Raw genomic sequence first — 14,510 nt, 5'->3', positions numbered from 1 at the left:
TAATAATGCACTGAAATACAGTTTTACCCAAGCTGGTGTAGATATTTCACTCATAGGTAAGATTTTTTTTTTCATCCATTTACTGACAATTCATGAACAAATTACACTTGTGGAACTGCTTTAGCTTCATTGTGACTTCACTCGATTTTACAAAGCATTAGAGACCTGAAAGGAACTGCTCATCAGAATATGTCTTCCCACCAGCTGCTCCTCCCTCACTGAAAAAGTGTGAATACCTGCGATAGAATGATTTGGACATCTTACACATGAAAATTATGATTATTATTATTTAATTCATTACGTGTAATTACTTGGTCGGGGACAAATAACATAAAATCCTATTTCTAAGCTTGTTCGGTAGAAAAAAAAACAAATGTAGTTTTATTTTAAATAGAAAATGAGAAGTAAAATGACAAGGTGTTTTTCTTGGCCTCTAATATTCTGAAGACAAAAATACATATATTTTTCTACCATGCAACTCGATTAATGGATTTCTAGGTGGGTACTAGTCAGGGTACATAAGTGGTAATTTTGTAAAATTAATATATACACCGCACGTCTATTTGGAGGTTGATGGATGCTTTAAATCCAACTGTATTTGTAGCATTGCAGAAGAAATTAGTGTCGATTGTTGAAACTGTAATATTTAAAGTGTGTCCAGTCGCAGTGAGAGCCTCCTGGTCTCCATCAGCTCTGTAACAGGCGTAGTTTTCTACTGCTGGGCGGGCATTACTGCTGCATGTCAGAGTCACTGTTTGGTGTTCTACTATTGGACCAGAAGGACTGATGGAACTGCTGCCATCTTTGGGTGAATCTGGGAAAAAATAGACAAAAATTGTTTTTGTAGTATTCGTAAGTGCAAAAATCTTTTGTTTGTCACATCTTCACAAAAAACTGAAAACTTGAAAGAGAATTTGTTAAATGTAATATAATATAAGAGATACATCACAGCTATTTTTTTTGTTGTTTTTGGTTTGAACTGTTAATGGCACACCCCCCACTGCAAACCACAAAGCCAAGTGACAATAGCAAACATTTTCTATAATTCTAATTTCTTGTTTGAGCATTAGAGTGAATCTAAAAGCCCACAGTACACAAACTCATGTGTCGACTGAAAAACATGAAAATATGACGTACATGAAATCTGCAGTTTAAACTGAAAGCAGTCGTCAGATGTGACTCAGTAAATTTATTTTTTTTTTTTCAAGTCAGTATTGGAGGGTTTCTGGGAAAGTAAATAATATGGCTAAATAATTATCAGTGTTGGGGAATAATGGAATACACGTACCTGTGTTATGTATTTAAAATACAAAATATGAGTGATTGCATTCCGATATAGTTACTACTTCGATAGGTAATAATTAGAATAGTTACTTTGTTGAAATAAATGGATTGTGGTCTTTTGATGTTTCATATGTTAGGCTATCCCCTCTCTAATTTTGGTAATTCCACACATTGCCGGAAACCCAAACAAAACACGCAATAAGAGGCTCTAATGTACAAGTCCTTATTAATGTTGGTGGCATCAGTTACACAATAGACTCTAGTGATGGTAAATTTGATTCTTTTTACTGATTCGAGTTTGAATGAGACACTCACCAAAATTTATGTTTTTTTGAGTCATTTGAGTCCAGAGAGTGAAAAAAATGTACATTTTCACTCACACTTAATTTGTTTCTCTTTTCATGTAAATCCTACTGCTAAGATGAGTGATTGAAAAAGAAAACACCTATTTTATAGAGCAAAAAAAGAGAAAAAAAGATTTCTAAAGGGAACACTTATTTTATGTATTTTATTTTATTATTATTTTCCTCAAATATGTCAAATATATATTTTCTCATCTAAATAATTTAGTGAAATTCTGATTTTACTTACATAATTGCAGCAGCAGAATGTGAGTCAGACACTGTATATTTTTTTTTTATAGTGGTGGAACTGAGTTCATATATTTTTTCCTTTAGTCTGCTTATTATCTTTGCAAAACAAACAAATTGTAGACTGAATGTTATATTGCGTCAGTCAGACTATCAGACTTCATCTCAGGTGAAGGAGCGACTCTTCCACAGTAACATGCTCTGAGTTTCAGCAGCTGAGAACCAGGAGGGAGGGGGGAGTAAGTCATATGTAGCGCAAGCACATATGAAATTACACATATGCAACTAATGAAATTAGTTTGCTAACAGTAACAGGGATGAGTCAGTGAAGGAGTCAGTTTGGATTGTGAATTATGATTCACAAGTCAGTTAAGTGGTTCTTGAGTACTGAATGATTCGTTCATGACTCGCACATCACTAATGGACTGGAGCCAGCACAATAGAGCCGGCAGTGCACATACAGGAATGCATTTCTTACTTTGAAATTCCAACACCACTTCACATTTAAAGAAGAAAGGGGTGGGCGAAATCTGACCATGCAATGCAGGCTCTGTTTGCCAGCAACCGGGCTGCTCTCAGCATCAAAAGACTCCACCTCCAACCTCAAGGAACATCTGGAAGTAAGTTCTTTTTAAAAAACTAACGTTAGCCTACTATAACTACCTTGTTTTAGTTGTGGCAGCTACCTGGGTTATGTGCCACTTCAATATCTTCTATGTACTATTGCTGTGTGATTTATTACAATTACTGAAAGCTGCATTTCAACCTGCTAGCTGCAAATAATCATCTGCAGTTCTAAAAGCAGACAGAAAGAAAACCTATTACTGATACAGAAATAGGTTCCAAATGAGATCACTGCTAAAAGTGCAGCCTTACTTAATGTCCACCCTACTCTTACTCATTTTATATTAAAATTTAAAAATCTAGTTGGTATTGCTTTCAGAACTGCACATGATCATTTGGAGTTAGCAGGTTGTTAATGCTATCAATCAAGTCTAACAGACTGAACTAACCCCAGCAAATGCCAGCTAACAATGTCAACTCGGTGGAGAGTAGCCTTCACTAATAACAATAAATCACACAGCAATAGTACATTCATGTAGTTGCAAAAAGCATGACAATATATCAAGTAATCCAAAGCATTTAGAATATGTTACTCACATTGCGTAACTTAACAGAATAAGTTACACACTACATTTTGGTCCATGCATTCTGTAATCTGTAGTGGAATACATTTTAAAAGTTCCCAACACTGATAATTATATGAATTATTAAACATTTTAGATCATATACTTTAACAAAAATCGGACAATCAGCATTAGTTTAAAAAATAAAAATGTATATGTGTCATTTAGTTCAAATATATAAAACATCCACTGTATACATGTCAGGCAAGTAAGCCATTAGCAGTAACATTTAATTTTAGAACAAAATAAACAAATAAACTCACATAAGATAACAGAAATTAAACTTGTTTCAGCAGTGACATCAGGGCTAGTTCATTATGATCTTTAAAATAAATGACCCATATGTTTTTAGTTTTGTAAAAAAGCAAATAATATAAAAACATACATCTTTCATTTCAGAAAGTCTAAAACATTAAATGATGCAAGAGGAAAAAAAGAGGAAGTTTCCGGATTAAAGCATTCTTTCTGAAACCAACATAATTCATGTTTCTGAAATACTCAGAGCAAAAGTCTTCTGTAGACAGAGAATTAATGACCTACTGACTATCATGAAAGTCTTAAAATTAAAAACAAAAATGAATTGCTTACCTTTTTTCAGTCAATCTTTTTGACTTTTTCTAAAGTTTCTATGATAGCTTACATTCTCATTATGTCTAATGAGCAGTCGATTTCCCAGATGTGAGGTTTTCTAAAAAGTGCTTTAAAATGATTTCAAAAATGGAACTAACAGAAAAGTTCCTTTGAGTGTGAAACTTAGATATCTGTGTTGCCAGCAGTGACTGTATTAATCACTGCCTTTTTTCTGACACCCTGTTTCACTGAATGTGTTGTATATGAAGGAGTATTCGAGCCAAATTAAAAAAATGTTGATCACTTTGAAATTTGAAATTAAAGTTGTAATTACTTTGAGAAAAAAGTCATAAGTCTGGTTTGAGAAAAAAGTTGAAATGTGCAGATTACTGTATTTTTCAGACTATAAGGCACATTTAAAATCCTTTTATTTTTTCAAAAATTGACAGTGCACCTTATGTATGAATTCTGGTTGTACTTACTGACTTTGAACGGATTTTATGTGGTACACGGAGTTATTATGTACACTTTTAATGCTTTTCTCTTTTCGTTTCTACCGTAGCTGCTCGTGATCCCCTGTCTTTCCTCTCTTCCCTACTCACACACCCAGGGACCATCCCCCACATCCTTCCACACCCTGTAATACTTTCCCCATAGGGCTTCACCATTAAAGGGCTATGCCTGTAACATTTCTGAAAACAGAAAACTAGACAGCAGTGACTTTTGTAGGGTTACTGAAGTTGGACTAGATGGTATATAATGCTACGTGATCCCTAGCAACACAGCTATGTTAGCAGTTGTGTTTTAAACATAAAAAGTTATAAATATTTTAGTAAATGTTGTGAAAAATGACTAAAAAAACATGTTTTTGTAAGGTTTTGAGCTAAATGTGGAAAAATGTTGCTGAGTTCCAAAAAAAGAGAAGTCAGTCAGATGTGAGGCTAAAAACTGATGCAAAATGAGAAAATAACACAAAACCTGCTGTGAGTGTCAACATTAGATATACTTGTCACTAGAACTGACTGTATACAGTGACATTTCTTTGTTTCCCCCACAATATTTGAAGCAGTTTACTCTGTATTGCTCTGCTTGTGCCAAGGGACCAGATTCTTAGTTGGACCAATTTTTAGAGTAATGTGTTTTGGGGTTTCAAAGCCCCATAGATATTAGGTAGTGAAAGTAACACAGCTCAGCTGCTCCAATAATCTTGACACATAAAGAATCACCAGAGTTTTTGCTTATTCAGTCTTATTGGTTGTCCTTCTTTCCTGGATCACCTGTAGCATTCTATAAGCACCCTCCCAGCTTTGAAAAATGTCCAGCAGGGATTAGCACTTTTTGATATGATGTTCTTCTGCTTCCCTGGCCTCTATGTCAGAGACCTAGAATACTTGCTGTAGCAAATGGAACCATGAATTCTGCTGTCTGCCAAAAAAAAATCTGATGGAGAATGTCTGACTATCTGTTTAACTCAAAATCTTACCAAGTATATTTGTCTTATTTCTAGTCAAAATTATCTCATTACACTTAAAATAAGACACAATCAGCTACAGGGCAACATTTCAGTAAGCTAAAGGAACTTGTTTCAAGACAGTGAATCTTGAAACTAGAGAAAAACTAGAGATTTTTCACTTGTTCCACTGGCAGATTTTTTCACTTATTTTAAGCTAAAATATCTTGTATTAAGTGTAATGAGATAATTTTGACTAGAAATAAGACAAATATACTTGGTAAGATTTTGAGTTTTTGCAGTGTGACTTCAAGCTGAAGCACATTTGGGTTCTGTAGCACTACGATGATCCAAAACACACCAGCAACTCCACCTCTGCGTGACTTCAGAAAAACAATATTAACCTCTTAAGCTTGATTAGTTGATTGTAATTGTTGCTCCTAAGGGTGGCCCAACCAATTATTAGGTTTAGGGGGCAATCACTTTTTCACAGAAGGCCATTTAGGTTTGGATTTTTTTCCCTTAATAATAAACATCTTCATTAAAAAACATTAATTTTGTGTTTAGTTTGTCTAATAGTAAAATTTGTTTGATGATCTGAAACATTTAAGTGTGACAAACATACAAAAAACAGAAAATAGGAAGGAAGCAAACACGTTTCACACCACTGTATATATGCTGCAAAGTAATGTTTATTGAAAGATTCCTCCACCAAAGAAAGAAAATAGTGCTTCATAAGGTAAAGTAGATAATGGAGCATGCGGTTCCTTAATCACAGATCACTGGAGATGGAAACTGTGAAGAATTTTTTGTGATTCTGCAGGGAAAAACTGTGATTCCACATCCACTTATTTACATTCTCTTAAGAAATTCATGTTGTGACGACATGAGTGAGAGGCTCTCCTCACAATGTTCCTGTTGGATTAAAACAAAAGGTAATTATTAGGCAACACCATATGTTGTATTTCTCTTTACATTAACATATTTGTGTTATATTCAGTGTCTTCACTTAAGCTTTTTGTGTATCTGCTTCTTTTTAATATAAAGAATGCACTTTTTTGACAGTTGTTGGAAGATATGCAATGACTGATTTTGGGGACAGATTCAAACCCAGGCCTCAGCATTAACCTTATGGCATATTGATCACATGCTTTACTGAGTGAGCTAAGCTGTACACATTTGTAATGTTTGATTATTGCATCTATATATGAGGTGGATCCCCTTCAGAAATCCTAACCAGCATCTCAGACAGTGATTTCTTAACAATGGTGTTCAGTCCTTACATTAAAGTTCCAGAGACATGCAAGGGAGTGCTGAAGCTGTATTAATGTCACAGCTTGCTAAATCAGTTTATATCGGATTTTTTTTAATTTGTCAATTGTTGTACAGTATATATACTGCAAATAAATTAGTCAAATAATTCATCACAGGCATGTGATATTTATTCAAAGGTTTGATTATTTATTTGACCTATATGTATTATGCTGTCCAGAAACTTACCTCCAGTAACCAGTGTTGATGAAACAAGCAATATCGTCAGTTATGTTATTGTCAGTGAAGGCTGCGAGGAAAAAAGAAACAATTTTTAATATGCAAAATAAAAAAAACAAAAAAACAAAACATAATAAATTAACCCGCTGTGGGTGCAAGAACTCACAGTTGCAGGAGGTGCGGCAAACATTTCTGGATGGACGAAGCCCCGAATTACAGAAAATGTTGTCAGGCAGCTGGAAGAGCCCGTAAAGGCCGAGGGACGAAGGCTTCAAGTTTTCCTCCTCACTGCTGTCTTCCACTCCTCCGCCAATTTGCCCGATCTCCTCCTCACTGCTCGAGTGAGCATGTCGCTTTCTTCTTTTCATGCCACTTGTGCTGTTTGACACAAGGGTTGTGTTCACTGAGCTGATGGTGGAGTTAGTAATCGCAGGGCTAGTAGTCATGACAGTAGTAGTAGTAGTAATAGCAGTAGAAGTAGTAGTAGTAGTAGCAGTCAGGTCAGTGGTTGCTGAGTTGGTGCTTGTCAGTGTCGTCGCTCCAGTGGTCGTTAAGGTGACTGCTGTTGTGGAGGGGGTTGTTGGCTTTAGTGTGGTAGTTGTGCGCTTGCCAAGCACATTGACCAAGCTGGTGTTCAGATGAGAGATCCTGTCCACTTCACAGACAACTGTGGCAAACAAGTCACACATGCAAAGAAGTAAAAGCAAACAAAGGAGAAAAAAAATGCAATTATAAAGGTGATAGCCAGTAAGAGTTGCTATTTTCTTTCTGTTTTCTTTCAAATGTATGTGCTTTTAGTTTTACTTTAGTGGTTACTTTTTTCAGTCATGGGGGCCACATGAAATATATTTCATTGGATGTCAGATTTATTTATAAATGAATAGACAAACTGGTCTAGGCTCTCTCTCTCTCTCTGTGCTCTTACTGCTGCCTTTGAACTGATAACTGAAGCTATCAGATTTATAAAAGTTAATATTTTCTTCTAATACAGAAGAATCAAAAAACAGCATTAGGCTTAAATACCCCAGTGGTATTCTAGTCTACAGCTAAGGTACAGACTTTTGTCATGGATTTAAGTCATTGGACTTACTTATAGCCAAGAGTGTCCTGGGCAGACGTATCACTTTCCCAAGCTTGTCTTGGAGCTCGCATTTGTAGACGATCCGGCTCTCAGAAAAGCTTTAGTCTTTTTTCCCAGATAGTTTTGTATTTCCTTTTATAATTTTATAGATATTGGGGTCAGCTATTTTGATATGTATGGGCTGATTTTTAACACACGCTAGGGGTTACAATATTTTGGTACAGGTGTTGATTGATTAGAACCATGTGCTGGTATTTAATCCTGACTGATGTGCATTTGTCAGACCCCAATAAGGACTCAGTACTGATTCAGTAAAAGTAAAATAGGCAAAAGTTAAAATATCAATACTACAGTCTAAATATCAGGAGAGGAAATCAATATGCTTTCAGTAAAAAGTACAAAAATACAAATGGGTCTGTTTGCTCCAGGAATGAATTTTTATATGATTTCATCCCACACAGAGTGACTCAGGAACTACTTTTTCATTTTAATCTGTTTAATATTTCCAGAAAGTGAAAGTCAGTGAAATAGTGGATCTATTCATGATCTATTGCTCAAGTTATTGTGCATTGTGAAATGTCTTTTAAACAAGACTGGTACTGCCCTTTGTGTACCACACCACTTGTATTCAGGACAGCTTGGATAGGCTTCAAGTATGCTGCACCCATCATTATATTGGTGTGTGTCATGGATATCATACTATTCTCAATTGTCTTTTTATTCTATAGCTTCTCTATAAAAAAAAATACCATCAATGTAAGCCAATCTGACAAACACAACAACATTAAGTTACTTTAAGTCAGAATTTTCAAAAAAGGGATTCTGTGTAGAATAATAAAATGGTGAAAAATTCATTCAGTGCATTTTGGAATAAGGCTGTAACATGACAAAATGCGGAACAAATCAAATGATGTAAGTACTTTTCCGATGCACTGTAAGTTCATGTGATGGTGTCATTCTAAAAATTTTGTATTGTAAATTTTAAATGCTTCACTATTCTTAATTTGAAAATTATCTACAAAAAATGTACGTCATCAGAGAGACAGGCCAGAGAATGTTCCTTTCAATGTTTTTTTTTTAAAAAGAGGTGAAGCTCCTCCAGCTTATCCAGAGGAACACATGGCGTTCCCAGTCCAGCTGAGAGATATAATTGCTCCAGAGAGTCCTGGGTCTAGCCCAGGGCCTTTTTTCATTCTTATGTTGTACTTACAGGACAGCCACAAACATATGATTTATAAATTATAATGCTGGACATAAAATAGAATATAAACTATATAAAACAAGCTCAAGTTTGGCCACATTCAGTAAGTAATCCATCTACTGCAGATGGGGAACATTTTTATGGAGAATTATTATTTTTATATTTAATATTTTAGGCACAGTTATCCAGTAATACAGTTTTGTCTATACTGAGCTATTTTCAATGTCTTTTATGTTATACAGTATGTTATTCTATTTTATCTTATCCTATTCCATTGTGTTTTTCTCAACTTTTACTGCTCTTAAACTTGTACTTTCTGCCATGACCAAAAATGTTTTTTATTAGTGTGGGACTAATAAAGGTTTATCTTATCTCTCTTAGAAAGGTTTAAAATTTCCTCCACCACTTGTCATTTTCAGCTAATAGTAAATTTTGTTTGGTAATATAGTACAGATTTATTTTACTATTAAAATAAAAATATACAATTCTTTAGCAAGAAAGATGTGCAGAAAGTTGAAGATGTCCATGTAGAGTCAAGACAGGCAGTACAAATGGTATGTTTTAATCTGATCCAGTTTATGGTTGTGACACTGGGCTCAATTTGCATCAGTAATTACATCATAATTTCCTTATGCAAGTACTTGGATCTGCTGGAAGGGGGGGATCGAGCATTGATGTAATGGTCTCTTAGATTTTAAAACAGTTGTTTCCAGCATAAATATTTCTTTCCTGTTAAATAGATGTTGTTACACATGACTGAATTGTTTACAGTACAAATATTTCCTCTTCCCTGTAAAAACATTGTTTGCCCCCTGTTCAAGTGCATTTACAGTTAAGTGTTTTTGTTACAAATAATCTATTTATGTATCCAAATTTCCCCGTTAACTGTTCTCCAGTAGCTGATTTCTCTTTTTTCCCCTTTTGCATATTTGTCACACTACATATTGAAAAACTAACTAAATAAAAACAACCAAATTAAATACAACATACAGATTTTAAATGTAAATTTAATTTATTAAAGGAAAATAGCTATCATAACCTACCTAGCCCTTAATTTTTGTGTTGAGGGCAAGTATTACAATTTGATCAAAAATAAGGCTCACAAGTAGGTTTTTAAATATCTTAGATTATTCTGTTTTTTTTTTTATTTCATATGGGAATCATTTATGGTGGGTTCTGTTTCCCACACAGCTCTTCATGTTATGTGATAAGAAGAGCAGCAGAGTGTGAGCTTTGGTTTTACTATGGGTATATACATTCATGCTGCAAAGTAATATTTATTGAAAGATTCCCCCACCAAAGAAAGAAAATAGTGCTTCGTAACATATAGTAGGTAATCGAGCATGCAGTTTCTTGATCACAGCTAACAGGAGATGGTTCTGAAGAATAAATAGTTGTGATCCTGCACGTATAAACTGTGATCTCGCAGCCATTCATTTACAATATTTGAAGCAATTCCAGTTGCGACGACATGACTCTGAGGCTGTCATCTCAATCTCCCTGTTTGATTAGAGCAAAAGGCAGTTATTAGGCAACACAAATTTTTTTGTATTTCTCTGTTGTAGTTTTCTTTGGATTAACTTAGTGTTTTATTCCATACACCCATTTATATGTATATTTCTTTTTAAGTACACTTTCTGAACATTGATAAGAAGAAGGGATAGCTAGGAGACATGCCATAATTGACCTTGTGGCAGATTTAAACCCAGGCCACTGCATGAACCTTATGACATAATGATCACCTGTTCTACGCAGGGAGCTAAACTGGCACACATGTGTAGCTTTTGAATGTAACACTTAAATATGAGAAGGAATCTTCACTTTGATGTACCTTCATACACAGAAAGTATCCTGATCCCCCTCAGAAATCCTAACCAGAATGTCAAACAGTGGTCTCCACCACCATCATGAAAGCACCAAATTAGATCAAATATTTTGAAACAATGATGTTCAAACATCAGAGTAAAGCTAAAGACAGAAGGCCACTGAGCACTGAAGCTGTGATGCAAAAGGTCGATAAGATTTTCCTGTCATTTGTCAACTGTTGTTTCGCATATCTAAATTGATCAGTTAGCTGATGTATCGCTCAGTCATCTCATATTTATTCAAAGGTTTGATTATTTATCTGACCTATGTCTGTTTTGCTCTCCAGAAACTTACTTCCAGTATCCAGTCTGGATAACACAAGCAATATCATCAGTTATGTCCTCGTCGTTAAAGGCTGCAAGAAAAAAGAAACTATTTTTAATACGCAAAATAAAAATAAAAACTTACCTAATAAATCTGTGTTTGCTTTTGGTGTAGGACCTCACCTGTGCAGGAGGTATTACACAAATTTTCAGATGGGCAATACCCTGAATCACAGAACTTCCTGTCAGACAGCTGGAAGAGCCCGTAAAGGCTGAGGGTCAAATTTTCCTCCTCACTGCTGTCTTCCTCACTGCTACATGTGCTGTTTGACTCAAGGGTTGTGTTCACTGAGCTGATGGTGGAGTTAGTAGTGTTAGTGCACTCTCCAAATGATGTGACCAAAGCGGTGTTCAGATCAGACCTCCGTTTCACGTCACAGATAACTGCAGCAAATCAGTCATGTACACAAAGAGACCAAACAGGGAAGAAGGACAAAAAAAGAACAAAATATGATACACAGTAAGAGTTGTTGTTGCTGTTTTCTTTTACCTTCCATAATATGTGTGCTTTTAGTTTTATTTTAGTGGCTACTGTAATACAATCAAAAATAGCACATTGTACATCAGTTTTATCAGCAAATGAATAGAGAAATTAGTCCAGGTGTTGCAGTGCTACTTCACAGAAGCCAAGTGTAAACTAAAGGAGACAAAAAAATACCCCTAAGTTGAGTTTTTTGGGGGAGTTTTTTAGACAATTCTTTAAAGTAGACATTCTTTGACATAGTCTATCTATTTTTATTTTATCTAAAGATATCTAAAAGGGGGTTAGTATTTTCCTCTGGTAGAGAAGAATCATAAAATAGCAGTGAACTTCAATACATCAGAATTATACTTTTGGACATTTCAGCTTTACCACTGATTTTAATCAGTGCCCAAGGGATGTGCGTTTGGAGGTCATAAAAGTTGAACACAACAAATGCATTTAAGCTCACCTATTGCCAAGATTTTTTCCTTTGAGTTTCTGGGCAGATTGATCATTTTCCCGAGCTTGTCTTTGAGCTCACATTTGGAGACAATCCTGCTCTCAGAAAAGCTGGGCAGCACAACTGCCACAGCCACCACGACAAGCAACCCAAGCTTCATGTCAGCACTTTCTGTGGAGGAATCATTGTTTGTTTTAATTATCATATGTTCTTCAAAACTCTCCACTACCAAGAGTCAACATCGCTAATAATTAATGCTAAAATTCCCCAGATGAACTGCAGAACTTTTGAAATTCATTAAAAACTTCTCATTTTCAATTATGCTTTTTGCCCAAATAATTTTCAACAACCCTACAATGAAGATGCCAATTTAAGAAAAAAAGAAAACCAGTTGTCAGTAAATAAAATTGATCCTTTTTACATAATACAACAAAACAAAGTGATAACAATTAAAATAATGAAGAGAATTCTTCCTTACCACGTTGATCAACCTGATTGACTGTTGACTGAGAGAAATGTCCCCCTGTGTATGTTTGCAGACAGAACCTGTGAGTTTATATATGATGCCTTTTACCATTGGGCCAGCCTGTTTTACTGCTGTCTTTGTTGTCTGGGAAGTTTCGCTTGAGAAAGGAAAATTTTTAATGTTGATGAACAATACATAAATGCACAAATGACACTAAATACCCAGTACCAGAACATGACATTCAAAGCTTTCATTTACCTGACTATCAAATGACAGCACCCAAGAGGATCATTCAGGGGCATGCCAGCGAGCAGGCTTCTCTGAATTTTGTGGTTGCTGAATGTCAATATATTTGTGCATTTGCTTCAAGTAGACTGTAATTCTTTCTTGAGAAAGAATGGAACAGATCACAGTAACACTGCCCACTGGACATCAAATTGACCGTTAAAGCCAAATTTGAAGAAATTCCCAGCAACAGCTGTTGTACCAACATAATGATAAAACTTAAAAAAGGAAGGCTGCTTGACTTGAAATATAATATTGATTGAAATAAAATCTCTCCCTCTGCTGGTACTGCAGCTTACTGCACAGCCATGCCCATAGTTTGAAACTTTTTTGCCAACATCCAAAATGTTTTGTTCAGGATACTAAAATCTACTTTTGGATTCATCAAATATAAATATCGTTAATTTGTCTAAATACAGATAGTGTAATAACATGTAATTTCAGTTTTTCTCAACTGACCTGGTGGAAATGTCACAGCAGAAAGGTCATTCTCACCACTTTTAATGGAGTTCTCAAAAAAATCGGAGCGTTTTTGAAAACAAAAGACACAATAATCAAAGTCTTCTTCACATTTGTCAAAACATTATTAGTCAGTCAGTCATTTCATCATGTTGATATTTGTGAATAATATCTTATTAATCTGTACATTTCCTGCACATGTCATAGACGTCTAAAAAATTACCCAGACCAAAGTTCAAACTGTGAACGCCATATTGATGTCCAAGTTGGGTCATAGTTGGACGCCCAAATTGTGGACCTAGTTTGGACATTAATTAGATGTCCAGAACTGGTCATGGACTGCTATACCCAATATATACATGATCTGCATGTCCAGCTGACATCCAGTGGGAAGTCACAATACATACATTCAACAGCTATTTTATTAAGTATGCCTGTTCCACTGCTTATCACAGTAATCTAAATACCTAATCAGTCTTTCTCATCAGCAGCAACTCAGAGAATTTATACATGTACCTGAGAACCTGAAAAAAAGATTATTAAATTTGGCGTGGTTGTTGATCTCAGGAGGGTTGATTTCAGAGACTGTTGATTTACTGGGATTTTCCCATACAACGATCACCAGGGGTTACGGAGAATGGTTTTCCAATTTCCTTGTACTATTGTGCTAGGTATTACTGTGCAAAGAGTTGTCTTAAATCAGAAATCATCTAGGGATCATCAGTTATGTATTTTTGTTAGACAGTGTGTTGGTTGATCTGCTATTGTATACATATTTGAACAAAACTTGAAAACAGTAATCAACAGTAGTCAGGAAAGTGAGCGATCTAAAGTTGTGACTGACAGAAGTCCAAACTGTTTTGATGAGTAGTCAGATTCAAGTCAAAAGTCCATCAACACGACAGGAAAATATCTTTAGTAGTGACGTATGTGTAAAAACAATATAGGTGTATAAAATGAATGAGAATTACTAATGAACATATAACACCTGTTCTTAAACAGCTCCATTGGCTTCCATTAAACCTCAGTGTCAATTTCAAGATCCTGCTTCCTACTTTCAAAGCGCTTCATAATCTCGCTCCTCCATATTTATCTGATCTTCTCCATACATACTCATCCCCTTGTACACTTCACTTTTTTTCAGCTTCCCTTCTGTCTGTTCCACCTGCTCCCCTGACTACCATGGGACTCAGAGCCTTTACTTGTCTGTTATTAATACAAATTAATTCATTTTGGGAAAGCCCCGCAACAACGAGGATGACAGTACAGGTCCAGCGTATTTCAGATGTGGGTCCCAGGTTCTGTGGAAAGAGTCCAAAGTGGAGTTGAGCATA

At 35.4% G+C, this 14,510-nt stretch overlaps 2 protein-coding genes across 2 annotated transcripts in view; both read right to left on the bottom strand.

The window, feature by feature from the left end:
* LOC146563968 (B-cell receptor CD22-like) overlaps nt 1-14,510 on the bottom strand; it is a 68,485-nt gene that overhangs the window by 2,032 nt on the left and 51,943 nt on the right. The window lies entirely within an intron of this gene.
* LOC146563971 (uncharacterized) lies at nt 5,757-12,126 on the bottom strand. The gene is made up of 7 exons (XM_085290606.1): nt 11,976-12,126; nt 11,167-11,427; nt 11,015-11,075; nt 7,663-7,751; nt 6,739-7,239; nt 6,582-6,642; nt 5,757-5,996 (listed from the first exon to the last, which is right to left on the bottom strand). The coding sequence occupies exons 1-7, from the start codon at nt 12,124-12,126 to the stop codon at nt 5,930-5,932; spliced, it is 1,191 nt and encodes a 396-aa protein (XP_085146732.1). The 3' UTR covers nt 5,757-5,929.

This window comes from Mchenga conophoros, linkage group LG11 (assembly GCF_057382185.1).
Source record: "Mchenga conophoros isolate Kocher_MC1m ecotype Shallow Benthic linkage group LG11, M_conophoros_male_GT1.1, whole genome shotgun sequence".
Taxonomy (NCBI): domain Eukaryota; kingdom Metazoa; phylum Chordata; class Actinopteri; order Cichliformes; family Cichlidae; genus Mchenga; species Mchenga conophoros.
Note: the sequence above shows the minus strand (reverse complement) of the source record. Positions and strands in the feature narration are given on the sequence as shown.